This window comes from Siphateles boraxobius, unplaced genomic scaffold (genome assembly GCF_051911475.1).
Source record: "Siphateles boraxobius isolate OS27281-9 unplaced genomic scaffold, OSU_SipBor_1 406, whole genome shotgun sequence".
NCBI lineage: Eukaryota > Metazoa > Chordata > Actinopteri > Cypriniformes > Leuciscidae > Siphateles > Siphateles boraxobius.
The window spans coordinates 48,592-66,655 of record NW_027509038.1 but is presented as its reverse complement, the minus strand read 5'-3'; the positions used below and the strand labels follow the sequence as shown (position 1 = coordinate 66,655).

General features: G+C 37.1%; 2 protein-coding genes across 2 annotated transcripts in view; one reads left to right on the top strand and one right to left on the bottom strand.

Moving 5' to 3' along the window:
* Nucleotides 1-18,064, bottom strand: part of LOC143706076 (astrotactin-2-like) — a 79,502-nt gene that overhangs the window by 54,447 nt on the left and 6,991 nt on the right. Inside the window, exons 3-4 of the mRNA XM_077197624.1 lie at nucleotides 17,343-17,522; nucleotides 1,669-1,931 (exon numbers count right to left, since the gene is read on the bottom strand). Of these exons, the coding sequence (XP_077053739.1) occupies nucleotides 1,669-1,931; nucleotides 17,343-17,522 (443 nt within the window). The remainder of the gene's footprint in view (nucleotides 1-1,668; nucleotides 1,932-17,342; nucleotides 17,523-18,064) is intronic.
* LOC143706075 (E3 ubiquitin-protein ligase TRIM32-like) lies at nucleotides 6,862-15,109 on the top strand. Its single transcript, XM_077197623.1, has 2 exons — nucleotides 6,862-6,954; nucleotides 9,100-15,109. Exon 2 carries the CDS (start codon nucleotides 9,126-9,128, stop codon nucleotides 11,103-11,105), a length of 1,980 nt encoding a protein of 659 aa, XP_077053738.1. The 5' UTR covers nucleotides 6,862-6,954; nucleotides 9,100-9,125; the 3' UTR covers nucleotides 11,106-15,109.

Genomic DNA, 18,064 nt, shown 5'->3' with positions numbered 1-18,064 from the left:
AATCCTCCTTCCCTTTTGTCGGCTATGATGTCAGTTGAGTATGACAAGTGATTTTATTGTATTTGAGGCACATAAACATCACCAATACAAGTTGAACCATCTTCTTTCCACTGTAAGAGCTTCTGGAGATATACGGTTTGTTCTGGATTAAGAATTTCAAGATTCCTATAAGACTTAGTTTTTTCTCAAGATTTAATTCATTCTTTTGACTTTTCCTCACTGAAAAAAATGATTCTGACCCCTTGTAAATGTTACATGTTTTTATCTGGTTAATTTCACTGATTTTAATGTGTTATTTAATCCTACTTATTTTTAAAACAAGTTAATTTTAATCAATTAAAAGTAATTAGAAAATAATATGTTTAATTTAAAATTGTGGCAACACATTACAGGCAATATTATTAATTAAATTTAACACATTAGAATTGAGTAATAATTAATAAAAATAATTCCTTAAAAGTTAACCATTTTCAAATGAGTAAACTGAGAGAGACTTGATTGGTCGTCTGAGTAAAATGAGCCCGCCCCCTTGACACTGCGATCCAGAGCTATGTTCAATACAAAATCCCTATGCATTTAAAACAAAAATAACAGACAGACGTCATTAGAAGAAGTAATAAGTCTTTATTTTTATTCCCAACATTGAAGATACCTGATGTTAGTTAACAAGCAGAATCACTGAAGGAGAAAAACGTAATTTGTGTCACCATTATGGAGATTAGTGTTTGTTTTAGTTGGGCTCTTGACACTTAATTCCTTATCATTAGATTTTTGTTTGACTGATGTTCCTGACTGAGTCATAACAGTCAGATGACCCGATAGAAAAGGTAATCTGATGGTGTTGGTTGTTATTTAACAATCATTATTTCACATTGATTTAACCTGAATCACTGAATTTTATCTTAACTGCAGCATGCTTAATAATTGTCACCATTATTGAGATTCACAGGCTGATTCTTGAAAAAATTGAGTAAATTCAACTCATAATAATTTAGCTAAATTATGGATAATATAATTAATCTGAAATTACTTATATTTTGTAAATTGGTTGTACTTATATTTTATTAGTACACTCAACTTAAAAAATATATCTGGATTTAGATAATTTTATTTCGTGCAACCCCTTGACATAATAAAATTAATTAAAATCAACATAACATTTTTTTCAGTGTTCTTCAAATTCCCTGATGTTTACAGTTTTCCTTTATGATGCAAATCATCATATTATACTGATTTCTGAAGGATCATGTGACACTGAAGACTGGAGTAATGATGCTGAAAATTCAGCTTTAATCACAGGAATAAATTACACTTTACTATATATTCACATAGAAAACAGCTATTTTAAATTGTAATAATATTTCACAATATTGCTGTTTTTATTGTACTTCTAGCAGCTTTGGTCAGCATAAGAGAGTCTTTTCAAAAACATAAAAATATCCAAACTTTTGAAAGCTATAAATAATTTAAAAAATACACGTTGTGTGGAAACAATCTGGAAAACCAAATTTGGTTCTAATATGAGCCTTTATGTGTAAGAGTGAAAGCCTTCATCAGATATACAGGTGTATATCCCTGAGTTACCTCTTTAGTGATGTTGTCCTGAAAGTGAACGTAAAAGCCTTCATCATATATACTATCTGATATATATATCTATCCCTGAGTTACCTCTTTAGTGATGTTGTCCTGCACCAGGCTGTAGAGGGGCACGACACGGCTCACTTCAAGCAGGACTGGCGTGGGACTGGGCGTCTCGCGGGCCGCTTGTCTGCACAGGTGACAGGCGTCTGGGCAGCTTCCCTTCTCCTGACAGCGGATCTCCACGCCGGACACCAGGTCATCAGACAGAAGCTGGGTCTTCAGGAGACCCGACAGGTAGATGATGAACGGGACAGCTTTCAGATCCCGCCGGCCACCCTGATCCGTGACTTCTGGAGGAGAGAGACAGGAGGAGGTCACTGGTGCACCGGACGTATTTACGGAGATTTGAGACTCAGATCGAGAACAGCTCTGGATCTGCACTAGAGATGTCAATAGGAAAGAGACTATTAACCCTCACACTTTGTAACACATCTTTGCCTCACGGGTCAAAATGACCCGAAGTCTTAAAATTAAACTTTTTATTTTTTATTTTTTTTTGTCCAGAAAGCTTATTTTATTTCATTTTGATAGAATTTTTTCCCCCCTATTTTTTAATGCAATTATTTGGGAGATTTTTTGTTAATTTTTATTTTATTTACCTTTAAATAACTAGATTTGATCAATAAATACAATAAATAAATAGCAATTTAAGCACATTCCTCACATTCTTTCAACTTATAATTCACATTTTCTTGCATAACCCTTTTAATTCAGCTCAAAATATCTTACATTGGGAGTCTTTGCCCGACCTCTTGTGGAAATAAATAATATAACATGATATTTATTGACTCTTGCCACTAGATGGCGTCATAGTGCTCTATATGGAGCAAATGAGCGGTTCCGCTGGGTCCTAAAGTCATTCAGTATGCATATTATTTTCAGTATGCATTCAGATACACATGATGTAGTTATTATACAAAATTATTTTTTGGTAAAGTTTTAGCATTTTTAGTTTGAATTTTTGTAGGGTTTTATTTGTGTACTGAAGCATTCCTCGCATTCCATTCATTCCTAAGGGGTCAAATTGACTCGCGAGGGAAGGATTTGTTACTTTTAAAATTTAAACCACAAAACTCCCTGAATCCATTTAATTTTTTTGTGTGTGTATTCGTGGTTCAAGTGCGACAAAAGTCCAAGGGTCCATAGGGTGTATGATAACACTCATCTTTTCAAAAAAAAATTTGGGTTGAAATGACCAGAAGTAGAGATGCATGAACATGGAAAAACAAATCTATTTCTTGAAATATAATCTTGTATTCATGCTGGTTTCAAATTGTTTAAGATTCTAAAATTGTCAAGTGGAGTAAGTGTGACTTTCTCTTACAGCTTGAATGTATGTGAGCCCTTTTGAAAAAGGTAAAAAAAAAAGATTACTTATTACAGAAATATTATTGTCTAATAGATTAAAGTGCAAACTGAATGTAATGTTTTCAGACAACGTGCATGTGAATGAAAATGAAAATGTATTATATATTACACTTTTGTTAAATGTATTTAGCTGAACTTTTGAGTGTTTTTGACCCACTTAAATAGGACTTTAGTACATCTTTATGTCTCTGGTGAAATATCTATTCTTGATTGTATTTTTTAGATATATATTTCCTTTTTAAAGAGTACATTGTAAATATACTAACAAAGAAGTGTTCTTTTTTAACTGATATTGTAACAATGCACTGAAAGCATATTTTAAAAATACATTATTTAATATCCTGAAGTTGTAATATATTTTTAAAATTTGAAGTACACTACAAGTGCACAATCAATATAAGTAAGTGCACTTTTGTTTTTCACAAGGAAGTATACATCTATGATTATGTCTGTTGTGGCAACCTATCATGGACTAACCTGGTCATGTGAAAATGGTCAAATTAGCTGATATTTTTAAGCGACTGACTTTGCAACAAAGTCACGAGGGTCTACAGATGATATCTTTGTGACAGTAGAATGGCTTTAGGGATTATTTGTAAAACCCTGACTTATATTGACAAAATATTGGCATACAAAAGACTTATATTGGCAGACAAAAGAATTTCAAATGCAAATCATTTGTATTTTTTTGCATAAAGAAACAGATCTGGTCCAGATCATCTGGACATTATGTATAAGCATAATGATACCATTTTATAGTAGGATACCATACATAGGCTTGCATCAGAAATCTATCGTGAAGTAAACTGTGATGAATCGTCTCTGCTAGTTGAAATACGCACAGGTTGATTTTCATTTTGTTTGCAGTGTCCGTGCACAGAACCCTTGGCAGACACAAAACAATGTGATTATGTGGGGAAAGATCTTAATTGAGTGCTGATACGTCCTTGAGATGGCTGAACAGATGTGCAGTTCTGAATAATAGCATCTGTTCTCTGCGCTCCACAGACAATTCCCCTGAACATTCCCATCCACACTGTGCCTGGCAATGGAATGAGTCATTTATGCTGGATTTTAGCATGACAGGCAAACACGAAGAAGAAGAGGAGGAGGATGAGGAGGATGATGAAGAGAAGGAGAAGGAGGAGGAGGATGAAGAGGAGGAGGAGGAGGATGAGGAGGATGATGAAGAGAAGGAGAAGGAGGAGGAGGATGAAGAGGAGGAGGAGGATGAAGAGGAGGGGGAGGAGGAGGATGAAGAGAAGGAGAAGGAGGAGGAGGATGAAGAGGAGGAGGAGGAGGATGAAGAGAAGGAGAAGGAGGAGGATGATGAAGAGAAGAAGGAGGAGGAAGAGGATGAAGATGAGGTGGAAGTACAGGAGGAGGAATAGGAGGTGGAGTAGGATGAGGAGGAAGAGGAGGATGAAGAGGAGGTGCAAGTGGAGGAAGTGGAGGAAGAGGAGGATGAGGAGGAAGAATAGAAGGTGGAGGGGGAGGAAGAGGAGGATGGATATAAGGTGGAAGTGGAGGAAGAGAAGGATGAGGAGGAGAAATAAGAGGTGGAGGAGGAGGAGGAGGAAGAGGAGGATGAATAGGTGGAGGAAGTAGAGGAGGAGGAGAATGAAGAAGAGTAGGATGTGGAGTATGAGGAGGAAGAGGATGTCGAGGAGGAGGAATAGGAGGTGGAGTAGGAGGAAGAGGAGGAGGAAGAGGAGGATGAAGAGGAGGAGGAGGAGGGGGAGAAGGATGAAGAGGAGGAAAGGGGGAGAAGGATGAAGAGCAGGAGGAATAGGAGGAGGTGGAGGAGGTGGAGGAGGAGGAAGAGGAGGATGAAGAGGAGGAGGAGGAGGGGGAGAAGGATGAAGAGGAGGAAAGGGGGAGGATGAAGGGGAGGAGGAATAGGAGGTGGAGGAGGAGGATGAAGAGGAGGAGGTGGAGGAGGGGGAGAAGGATGAAGAGGAGGAAAGGGGAAGAAGGATGAAGAGGAGGAAGAATAGGAGGTGGAGGAGGAGGAGGAAGAGGAGGAGGTGGAGGAGGAATAGGAGGTGGCATAGAAGGAGGAAGATGAGAATGAAGAGGAGGTGGGAGAGGAAGAGGATGAGGAATAAGAGGAGGAAGAGGAGTATGAAGAGGTGGAAGAGGAGGAGGAGGAAGAAGATGAATATGAGGAAGATGATGAAGAGGAGGAGAAGAGGAGGGAGAGGAAAAGGAGGGGGAGAATGAAGAGGTGTAGAAGGACAGAAAGCAGTCTGAGGGTGTTGTGTCTGCAACAACACAGAGAAGTGTCGATCCAGTGTTTGAGCACACAGAGGAACTCCACGGCTGGAGTGATTGGTAACAGCATACAGTAGGTCTATGCTTTTTAAATGATTAATTTCTGGCAAAACACTTAATCATACTGAGATGAAGCAGCACATTTCGAAGTGTCTCTCCACCAAAAAGAAAACAACTGGCTGTACACACATGTGTGTTCTCCCTCTTTGCTGGTGTGACCTTAACCATTTTTTTAAACTATGCCATCTGCCTTGAGCCGGCACCAGGGAAATAGAGTTTGAGTTTCAACAGACAACCAAGTTGAAAAGAGACAGAGACACAACACTGGGTTGCAGTGCATTCTTTACTGATAGGATGAACTACATATCCCATCATGCATTGTGAATGATGTAATCAGATGTTGATTGTTTTTTTGTTGACTTTATTATAAAATATAAAATATTTAATTTATCAAACTACTTAGCCTATGTATTTAGTTTTCGTTTATGCATTCTTGTTTGGTCTTTATGAATTAGCCGCAGATAGATGCTTAGCTACACCATCACTTAAAGGGATAGGTCACTAAAAACAAAAACAAAACAAAAAAACTCATCTCACCCTTATGTTGTTCCAAACCTGTATGAGTTTCTTTCTTCTGCTGAACACAAAATAAGATATTTTGAAGATTGTCTAATTAACTGTATTCAAATTCAGACAATTTTTTTAAAGTCATTGTTTAGTCATTGAGGTTTCTTCTCAATCTTTTCTTCCATTTTTAATATGGCCAGTTTAGAAATATTTCTGTAATAATTTCTTGATAAGCTTCATATCATCTTCTGCCATTCAAATACTATTAATTTAATATACATGATAATATAACCATTACTCTTTGCTATTGAGGTAAAACGATTTAGTATTGTGTACGTTAAACAGAATGATACTTTCAGACAGAGATTTGCTGCCATCTAGCGGTTATTACACTGCAGTTACATTTTATATTAAAATAGTTCGGGAAATTATCATACACGAAGATCTTTTCCTTTTTTCATTTATCTATCGAAAAATGTAATAAAGCATAATTTAAATATTTTATGACACATCTGAATATATATTAGTATTTTTATATTAAGTCTGTTTAATATTTAACAATAACAGCTGTCATCCTCATCAACTCTTCAAATGTAATTTAATATAATATAATACAATAATATATTAGTTTAATATATATATATATATATATATATATATATATATATATATATATAATATTAAACGAATATATTATTGTATTATATTATATTAAATTACATTTGAAGAGTTGATGAGAATGACAGCTGTTATTGTGTTATATTGTGTTACTGTTATATATATATACAAATATATTCTTCTTCTTTTTTTTAAAAAAAAATATTTTTATTTCGGATCCACCCATGTGTTTCCAGCAGCAGTCCTTACTTTTCATGTGCCACGGAAATAAACTTTGCGCATCACGCATGACAACAGCAGCCTCTCATCTGATTGGCTCCTGTGCACATCACGCTTCCGCGGCAGCCAACGAAATCTCATTGGGGGCGGGACTTACACAAAGAATCAACCTCTGTTATGACGTCACCTCCGCAGTGTCGCGCGCACCCGCTGACATGAGAGACACGCGCGTCGTCACATCAAGCAAAAGCTACTGTTGAACTAAAGGTAGGAGATCATGTAAAAATCAACAATTAAACACGCGTGAATGTTTTTCGCATTATTTTATGACTGCGCTTTCATTTTGATGTGCATGCACGCAGAAGACAGGAATGACGATACTCAGATCGCAGTGTTTTGAAGCTTTGGGCCTGTCAATCAGATGATTAGACATACTCACGTTACATATAACCTGCATAAGTGTGATTATAAATGATGCATGCATTACACTAGTACATGAAATGACAGTGTGTGGTCCAGAAACATGATGGTGATTTTACTAGCTAGCCATCTGGCTACCAAAATAAACAAGACAGGCTGTTGCTGCTGAGTTGTTTTAAAAAAGTAAAATTGCATTAAGTTAATATATGCTCTAGCATTTGAAAATTGATTGTATTAAAATATTTTTTTTGTGGAATAATATGATCATGATCCATCAGTAGGTGTGGTAGGACAGCCAGTAAATACAGAAACAACATCAATGCATGTCATCATCAAACTGTTTTTGTAATGACGTGTCATTTTCTCATGGTTTCCTTCCCATCCAATCCATTGTTCTGGACTCTACTTCCGTCATTTTTAATAGATAACTATGGAAGTTTGTTTCCGCCACAGAATAAAACATCTGAAAAGATAATTGCGACTTTTTATCTCACAACTGCGAGTTAAGCCTACATCGTATAAAGTGCAAGATAGAAAGTCGCAATTGCATGATTTAAAGATAGAATTTTGTGATATAAAGTTGCAATTGCATGTTATTAAGCCAGAATTGCGTGATATAAAGTCAGTTTTAAGAGATATAAAGTCGCAACTGCGAGTAATAAAGTCAGATTTGCTAGTTTTGAAGTTAGAATTGCGAGATTAAAGGTCACAATTACCTTTTTTCTTTTTTATTCTGTGGCAGAAACAAGTGTCCATATGGTAATGCACTTAAAAACTAGTCTAAATGTTGTATAAGGCTAATTGTATTTCTTATACTTTGAGCAAGTATACATCAAATTTTCCATAGTTAAATTGCTTCTTATCTACTTATCTATCATTATATCATCCTTGGTATCTGGCAATAACAATAAAATAAAAAAATGATATAGCCTAGGCTTTATTTCGTAGTTTCAAAAATGTTTACATTCTGTTTTGTCAAATGTTGTGATTGAGATTTGAAATTTAATATCTCATATTGCAGCTGCTTGTATATCAAAGCAAAAACAATAATGAAATGACATTGGAACAGCAGTTTGCATGTTCACCAAAAACTAGAAACTAGCAAGTGATAACTTTTAAGACTACACTGTGTATGAAAAATAGCAGTGGAATCAGTGTTTTGTTTTTGAAACGCTGTCAAGAATATCATTATTATTACTATACTTATATTTTACATTACAAACGTAGTAGGCTATGTCTAACTTTCCTCACTTTCACCTGGCATCTCTATTTAAATCTGCATCTCGTTATAGAAGTTATAGAAATTCTACTTGATTTAAAAAAAAAACCTGCACTGGTATTGGTCGATACTCAGAATTTTTGGTATCGGATCGGTTTTGAAAAAATGGTATAGGTGCATCCATAGTTTCATGGCCCCCCTGCATATTTTGTTCTATGGATATTTAAATATGAAATATTTCAAAAGAAAGAACAGACTCTGCTTAAAAATCAAAACACATTTGGCTTGTTGACTTGACTGCAATAGCTTCAAGCATTCCTTTTTTTATCAATACTTGAATGTTGGTAAGTTTTATAAAAATGATGTAATATTAGGCAGTTTCGATGTATATGCTGTTTGTTGATGATCGTGTTATTTTACATATGCATCTGTGTACATATGATATCGCTAATAATAATTAATCTCGACCAGGAGATTCAGTACTCTTTCATATGAGTCGTAATAGCGCCACCTAACATAGGTGAACACACGGAAAGCCGAAAATGTTTGTAAATGATGGGGAAAGAGCTCTCTTCTGTCCACCGAAAAAAAAGAAGCTGAAAACACCATATTATCAGTCCCAGCCTTATAAGGATTAATAGTCGCACTAGGCCATATGACAATTTCTACCGATGACTTAAGTAAAATTACAATTCTCCTTTTTGCAAGTTTTTATTATAACTGAAATTAATGCAGATCAAACACATAGACATGACTTTTTTCCTCCCCTGTAGACACCCCGTAGGCACTAGAAGGCATCATGGCCACACCAACGTCCCTTGATCCAGATTTGGTCCGGGAGGTGCTGGAATGCCCCATTTGCCTGGAAACCTACAACCAGGATCAGCTTCGACCCAAGCTCCTGCAGTGTGGTCACTCTGTATGTCGCCAGTGCCTTGAGAAACTCCTCGCCAGCACGATAAACGGTGTGCGCTGCCCATTTTGCAGCAAGGTGTCTCGAATGAGCAGTATTTCCCAGCTGGCTGACAATCTCACCGTGTTGAAGATTATTGACTGTGCGAGTTCTTGTGTCTCCACCATGGGCCTCATGTGCAAGTCTTGTAAAAACCGCCTTCCCCGTCAGTATTGCCGTGACTGCAGCGTTGCGTTGTGCGACTTTTGTAAAAGCGAGGGGCATCAGCGTCAGGGCCATGTCGTACAGGCCATTCGCGTGGCTGCCGAACAGTGCCGGAAAGACATCACCGGGAAGCTTTCTAACTTGCGCGAGGCAATGGGCAATATTCAGAAGAAGAAGGCAGCTATCGACAACGTGACAAAATCTCTCCGACTGAAGTACAAGGCTGTACAGCAAGAGTATGCCAAGGCTGAGTTGCGGATCCAAGAGGAACTTGGCCGATCCCGTCGTGCCTTTGCCACGTCCTTAGCTGAATTAGAGAAGCTCAATGCCCAGATTCTGGAAGAGCAGACGTACCTGCTCAATATCGCTGAAGTACAGGTGGTGTCAAGGTGTGATTACCTAACCATGAGGATCAAGCAGACTGATATTGCTCTACTGGAGGAAGGGAGTAACAATGAAGAAGAGGAGTTGGACATAAAAACCAATCTTCCTGTCGTTCTGAAATTACAAGAGCCTGAACTGGTTAAAATGGAGTTTGCGAAACCCTTAGACGTGGGGCAACTGACCACAAAACCCTGCACTGTCAATGCTGAAGAGGAAGATGGAATCGATGTCGCTGCTTCCGGCCCTTTGGACATGTATCGTGATATTGACATGGTAACAACAGTTGAAGATGCTGTCTGCGCTTCTCCCGGTAGCTTCAAGTCCAAGTCTGTAGATGGAGGAGGACCTTCTCCAGGGGCTTCTGGTGGCCAGCTTTGTCAGTTCGTGAAAAAGATGGGATGTAAGGGCAATCTGGCTGGCATGTTCAACTTGCCGGTAAGCATTTGTGTTACACTGCAGGGGGAGGTTCTCGTGGCCGACCGAGGGAATTACCGCATCCAGATCTTCAATCGCAAAGGCTTCCAAAGGGAGATACGGCGCAACCCGGGCAGCCTCGACAACATCGTCTTGAGCTTCCTCGGTGCTGACCTTCCCAACCTCATCCCTCTCTCAATTGCAATCAATGCTCAGGGACTCATCGGTGTCACTGATAATTATGACAACTCTGTGAAGGTTTACACCACCGATGGCCACTGTGTCGCCTGCCACAAGAACCAACTCATTAAGCCATGGGGAATCACAGCTATGCCTTCAGGGCAGTTTGTCGTGTCCGATGTTGAGGGTGGGAAGCTGTGGTGCCTGACCGTGGATCGCAATGCAGGGGTAGTGAACTATAACCGATTATGCTCGGCCGTCAGACCCAAATTTGTAACTTGCGACACCTCAGGTACAGTCTACTTTACGCAGGGCTTGGGTCTAAACATCGAAAATAGACACAATGAACACCACCTCGAAGGGGGGTTTTCCATCGGCTCGGTGGGAATGGATGGACAGCTGGGAAAGCAACTCAGCCACTTCTTCTCAGAGAATGAGGACTTCCGTTGCATCACCGGGATGTGTGTGGACTCCAACGGGGACTTGATCGTGACGGACAGTGGGCGTAAGGAGATACTGCAGTTCCCTAAAGAAGGTGGTTACAACATTCTCATTCAGGAGGGTCTTACGTGCCCTGTAGGTATAGCTGTTACCCAGAAGGGACAACTCCTCGTCTTGGATTGCTGGGACCACTGTGTGAAGGTTTACACGTACTTGCAAAGGAGACGTTCCTCTACATGTTAAGACTGCTGTGGACACTTTATAATATTAGTCACTTTAATTCAATGGCTTTGGTACAAATGCGTTTGCTTTCTGACCTGTGACTTGCAGCGGCTGGGATCAAGCAGCTACGTCGCAAGCATTCACCACTGCCATGGAGCAATTGGATTATGGCTTATGGGTATTATTATGGATGCTTTAGGCAAATGGATTTTGAAATATAGCACAACTGATGGCAATAACTGAAAATGTTGTTCTTTATGCGTGCATTTCAGTTTTCATCTGTTTGGTTTTTCTGTGTGTGTGCTGGTGTACAGGCATTAAGATGGTGAGTTAATGATAAAGTAATTTTTTACAAGTGATATAGGAATATTCCAGGTTCAGTAGAAGTTAGGCTAAATCAACAGCATTTTTGGCATAATGTTCATAGAAAAAGGTCCTAATTTTCTTTTAAAAAAAAGGTTATTGTGAGACAATTACTATGTAAATGGAGTCATGTTTGGAGGATTTAAGTGTGAAACTTAAGAATTTATAAAACCACTCACAGAACACTCATTTTATGGTACAATTTGTAGATTATTTCAGTTGTAAAGTTGTTCTCTGCATTTATTTTTTAATTGTAGATTACATTTTTTTTGTTCAACACTACAGCCTTGTTAACACTTATTTTACATGTTGTTGCTATACGTTTGAAACTGAGTTTTTACATTTATGGATTGGCATCCACCTTCATTGCAAATCCCTCATTGAAACGTATATACAGTATACCATTTTTGAGGGAATCACCATTATGCCACAAGTGCTATGATTGATCTTAACGTGTACTGTCACTGTACCCAGAATATTACTAATGGGAAGGTGCTTCATTTGATTTGGAAAACATGACTCAAAATGTACGGACTCAAAACGCTGCTGTGAGTGTCATGTTCGTGTGTAATCGTTGTAATGAGTTCCCATAATGCCCTCTCTATTAAAGTGCCCCCTCATAACTGAAGGACCTTCTGATTTCTGTGACAGTATGAATTTTCTACTTATTAAAATACAGTTAAACTAAAGAACAGTATGCTTAAAAAATATGCTAAGTTATTGTTACTACAAAGGTTGTACATTATAGTTATTCATTTGTTGTGAACTGGTCTGTAGTGTAACCCGGTTTGTACAAGCTTTGCTATGTTGCTGGAACCAAAGGCCTGTCAAATTCAGGAGATATTTACAAGCCTATCATGAGAATAACTGCAATAGTTCATCTGAATTAGGGAAATGACTCTGCAATTTACAACATATATGAAATTATAATTTGCTTTAAAGTGGCCTTGTATGTGAGAGGTGGATTTTAAAACTGTCCTTCTTGAAAGCTTTAACAGCGCTTAGCTTGTTGTCTTAAAATCTTGGTTATGCTTTTAGTACTGTTTAGCTTTCTTTTGGGTCTGTATGTTCAAATGTATTGCTGGAGCAGATTAAGCCTACATGAAACAATCACAATTAGATTAGGATGGAAACTCATTATTACAATTAGATTAGGATGGAAACTCATTATCACAATTCATAACACAATGCATGTAGCCTATGCGTTGCATTCTCTATGCTGGTAGACAGTAATGCAAACGTCTTGTTTTATGTCCATTTTCTCTTTACTCCAGGGGCCTATACCATGAAGCCGGTTTAGGTGGCTAGCCAGCTATGTTTCAGTTTAGTTTGCGTCAACCCTGGGTTTTAGGGACCATGAAAGTGGTTTGGCTTTTAGCAGTGTTCATCGCCATAGTAACTTACGCTCCACGGCTAACCTGGTCCGGGGCAGGTTATGTTCCAGGTAAGAGGTTGCAAACCGAACTTGGACCAATCAGCTGTGAGCAAAGTGTCGCATGACTGATGCGATAAAGTCACTCCACCTGTTTCTACTCCAAATTAAAGTTCACTACATAGCAAATGATTTTTAAAGACAAAATTGTCTGGTTTTTAGTGATGCATATTTAGAATAATAAATTTGTATGATTTAGATATTATTTATGTAATTATTATACCCTTAATCAATCACACATGTACAATTTTAGTTAATTATTATTAAGCAGTTTAAATGAATAAATATATAAAGGTAATATAAATTCGCTTTAGCATCAATAGATGAAGCTATAAAATGACTACATGTGAGCTTAAATGTTCAGTTCTCTCTATACCTTTATCAACTAAATAACTTCACAACTTTTACTTGCACTGATATACAGTAGCGAGACTTTTTCTTTTAGTTGTCCTCTTTCATAGATAGCTATTTTCTTCTTGCTGTGTAAATTTGTTTAAATTCTTAATATTTTAATACTTTTATTTAATAAGTGAATTGCGTTGCTTCTCTCGCGAGAAATGAATCTCAGTTTCACTCTTTCTCAACATGTGATTGGCTGTTCGCTACTGATGTCACCCCTAAACTCCTAAACTCAGGATCAAAGCCTGAGTTGACAGAGAAAGTTGATGATCAGCATCATGGTACCAACAAAGCCTGGTTGGATTGGTTTGGTTTTGTCAACTCTAAACTAATCCTGTAACCCTGAGTTTGTTCAACTACCATCATGGTACAGGCCCCAGGTCAACTACTGTCACAACAGTTGCGCTAAGTTAAATTTAAAGCATATCCAGTTAAATGGCATAGATGTTTACAGGTAACTAATATCACCTTCTTGAGTTTGCTTATTGCCAAACAACGCAAGTATATTGAACCGGACCACAGTGTGTTGGCCTTGCATTTGCGTAGTGTTTCTGGCCTTATTAATTCTAAGTCGCTTAAGTTTTAAGAAACGTGCAAAAGCAGACAGCCTGCATTGGCCTTATAATAAATGCACAGGTGATCCAGACATACTAAAATGCACTGTCTGCCGTGTCATTAGAAAAGAGTATGTGACCCTTTAGAAATGAAACATGGTTTTCATTGATTTGCCTGGCCATGTTAGAAGTAGAATGCAGGTTTATAAAGACCACTTTTATTTTTGCCTTCATGCAACTGCGATTCAGGTAGAATTAAACTGTTAAATTCATCTAGCATTAATCCTAAAATATTAATAAATCACCAATTCTGTTGAAACGCAAGAGTAAAGACACAATGAAAATGGAAATAATGTAACAAACACTTTGTATTCACCTCTTTCTGCCAGTATGTTCTTGTTTTGGCTGTTTTCCTTGCTTTTATACAATCCAGAAGTTTTTCTATGGCCGTCTAAAATGTCATTTTGACTCTTGTGTTAGGAATTGTGCTCATCCTTTTAACGGCTCTCACTTAATATAATATGTCATATGTAATAAAATGTAAATTAGTAATAATTTAATAGTATTTATTGCCATTTCCTTGCTCTAGTCACTGACCAATTGATTTATTTCTTAGTATCAAGCATTAATACATGGAGCTTTTCCAATAAATAAATTAGAGCATGCAATCTTTAACAATTAACAAGATAAGGTAATCACATTTGCACAATAAAAAGAAGAGCTAAATAGCAATTATCACTATTAAAAAATCTGTTAAGCATCATTATCGTAGATGTATAAAGCAATAAATGAAGAATGGGGCCCAGGGATTTTGTTACTTATTTTTACTTTTAGTAAATGCACAAACCTAAATCCACAATGCAATACATATTGTTTTTGTCATTCTGTATGTGTACAATAGAAGACCATCATGAGTGAGTGTTTTTTGTTTCTTGTTGGTTGTCAAAGCATAATGTGCAACAAATTATGAACAAATGACATACGACAGGTAAAGTCATATGTACATCGCCTGCAAAGTTGCCCTTTTCTGGGAATTTAACATTACCCATCATGATTAAGGTCATATTATAGTAAGGCCTAAACAAAGAGTATTTTCTTAAACTGTTGTGCTTTTGTCAGAGGTTATGGCAGGAGATTCTGAATGGACATATTGCTTTCATAATTCATCTAAACATAATCATGTTCAAGCATTGATGTTGGTGTCAGTGAAATAAGTCCCGAATTTGTGTTTGTAATGTTCAACCAATTGTGTGCAATAAAAGAAACATGTGAGAGTGTCTGTTTTTTTTTTAATTTTATTTTTTACTTCTATTGTATTAAAGATCTTTGCCTTCATTTTACTGAAAAATAAGCCATTACCAGGTGAACTGTTGGACACTTTTAATCATGTTTAAAAGCAAATGAATGCATTTTAAACAATTCTGTGGAATGAAATAGGTTAATAAACAATATTTCTGAAGTAATTTAAAATGATCCAGCTGTCACACGTCCACAATTACACCATATGAAGATGACCTGTACATCAAAGCATCAGTGGCATGTAATGAAGAGAAAAGCTGCTTATAAACGGTAGCAGCTTTTTTGTGTATCATTAAAACAGTAGGTTTGGGTAAGCAGACATGAATGAGATTTCACAGGAATGGTGTTCCTTCCTTGAAAATCCGTGGCCTAGTTCATGCCACTATATTTAAGACGTTGCCACACTCAAAGACTCACTGCACAACTAATCACAGACTAGCTGTTCAAAGGATGCATCCGAAAACAATTAAAGCTACAGTATGGAGGATTTGGCCTCTAGTGGCTGAAAAAAGCTAAGACATAAAAAAAAAAGATATTCGGAAATAATGTCTCACACAGTTGACTGTCTTCCACTGTTGGTTTGACTCATTGAAAGAAAAAAAAAAAGTTCAAAATAATGATTTCAAATTTTTTGGGGTTGGTTTTAAATCCTATGTAGTCTCTTGAGTTGTCATGATCTCTGAAAAGCCGGTCCGATGTTGAAACTCTTGCCTGAAAAAGTTTTTTTAAGGTACACTATATGTAACTTTTTTGTAGTTGCTGTTCAAAATTAACTAAATCTAAACCATGAGCCAATACATCCTCAACCCTTCTTTCAAAACAAGTTTTTGTCTTACCATGATTCACTGTGGTAATCCTATAAGTGTTTATATTTTAGACCAGGGGGTATGTTTTTTTTTTTTTTTTTTACGTGTTTGTCATATCTGTAAATGAGAAGAGTTATTTTGCTTTGTCGTGTATCTGGTGTGGGAGTAGCGGAGGGTGGTTGTCACAACAAGCAAGAAACGTTGACATGGAGCCACTACATGACCGGTTTAAAAAATAAATCCGAAGAGAGGAGAGTATGCTGGTAAAACAGAACGCGACAGAGCTTGTAATAAAACAAGAATCAACATTGCCTTGGCTTTTTTAGAGATTGTGTGAGAATTGAGGGTTTTGAAATGTTGTAAAAGCGACACAAAGATGACGTTTTTATTGCTCGACAGGTAAGTTTTTTCTCTTTTTTATAATTGAACAAATGAATTGCCACATTTAGACCTCTAACCGAGTTTATTGTAAAGCATTTATAGCTTTTAATATTCATCAGGAAAATTCACGCAGACCAAAGCACAACCAAAACAATGTTCTTCTGCAAAATGCATGCAGTTTTGTTGTTTTATCCACTAGATGGGTTATTTGTCAGATGCATTTTTGAGTTAGCCTATCCATTGAAGTAATTATCATATAAGCAAATCGGGGTAAAGCAAAGAGACATACTATTTTTAACCAAGCAATCTTCAGTACTGCAGCTTTAAATAACCAATGTTGTTGGCTAGCCCTGGTTTATTGCCAGCGTATCGACCCGTAGGCTGTCTGAATTTGTATTTGCTGTCTCAGAGGTGGGTGTTGACTCAAGAGGTCATGTATGCTGAATGAACATGAACTCATTTTGCACATGTCCAGAATCACTAGTGTAATATCTGACTTTCAACACAGAACGGGCCGGTTGCATAAGCCGTACTTAAGTTAAAACTTAGTCAAGTTTAAGCACTAAGATGCAACTTATGCACTACTAAATGTTATTGAATTGCACCATTAAATGCAATTTCTAACCTAAATATTTAGGCAAGCCTTTTAATAGTAGTAACAGTTGTTATAAAATAGCAGACAATAATCAATATGCATCGATAAGCTATTGTTTAACAACACAGAATTCAATCCGTTAGACATTTATGCTAATACTGACATTTACAATAATTTACATTTTAAAAGAGATTACTTAACAGCTTATGATAATATCTGTGTCCTGTGGTAAGAATAAATGGCACAACTGAATTAAGTACAGTGATAGTTACAAATCATAGTACTTACTAAGACCCTAGTGTGGACTTTGCGTTCTAGGTTAAATAAGAACCTACCCAGGAGTGTAAATGCGCACATCCTACGGAATGAAATGGTTTATTTATTTAGTTGTATTTGTCTGTGAGGATACCCATCTATCCCTTCTCTTACCTTTCTGGTACTGGAGCCAGAGCTGTTGCTGGGACTTCTTGCTGGGGAAGTAGATGTTGCAGGTGAGTTCAGAACCATACAGCGCCTCAGAGATGTAATGACTGCCGTACTGCTGAATAAAGGCAAGCAACTCATCCCGTGTGCTGTCTGGCGTCAGGGATTTCAGCACCTTTGAAAAATCTGACCAAAGCACCAGCACACATAGAGAAACAATGAATGTCCTATGTTGAGTCAATCTTTTTTTTAATTTTTATTTACAAATACTTTTTTGATGCAAAAAATGTCATAAGCTAAACTCCAGAAACATAATGTAGAGATCTGAAAGTACATTTCATAACCCCCTTAAAGCTGGAACCATGAGTTATGTGTAAAATATGTATAACAAAACAAAACATGTGAACATTTGGAATGAGAATTAACCATTTGATGTAATCTTTGCTTTTAAAGGATTAGTTCACCTCAAAATGAAAATTTCCTAATAATTTACTCGCCCCAATGCCATCCAAAATATCCATGTCTTTCTTTCCTCAGTGGAGGAGAAATTAAGGTTTTTGAGGAAAAGATTTCTGGATTTTTCTTTGAAAAATGGACTTCAATAGCACCAATGTTTTGAAGTCCAAATCAATGCAGTTTCAAAGGTCTTTGAAGTTCTTCAATGGCTGTGCACGATCGCAGCTGAGGAGGAGAGTCTTGTCTAGCGAAACGATAGGTCATTTTCAAAA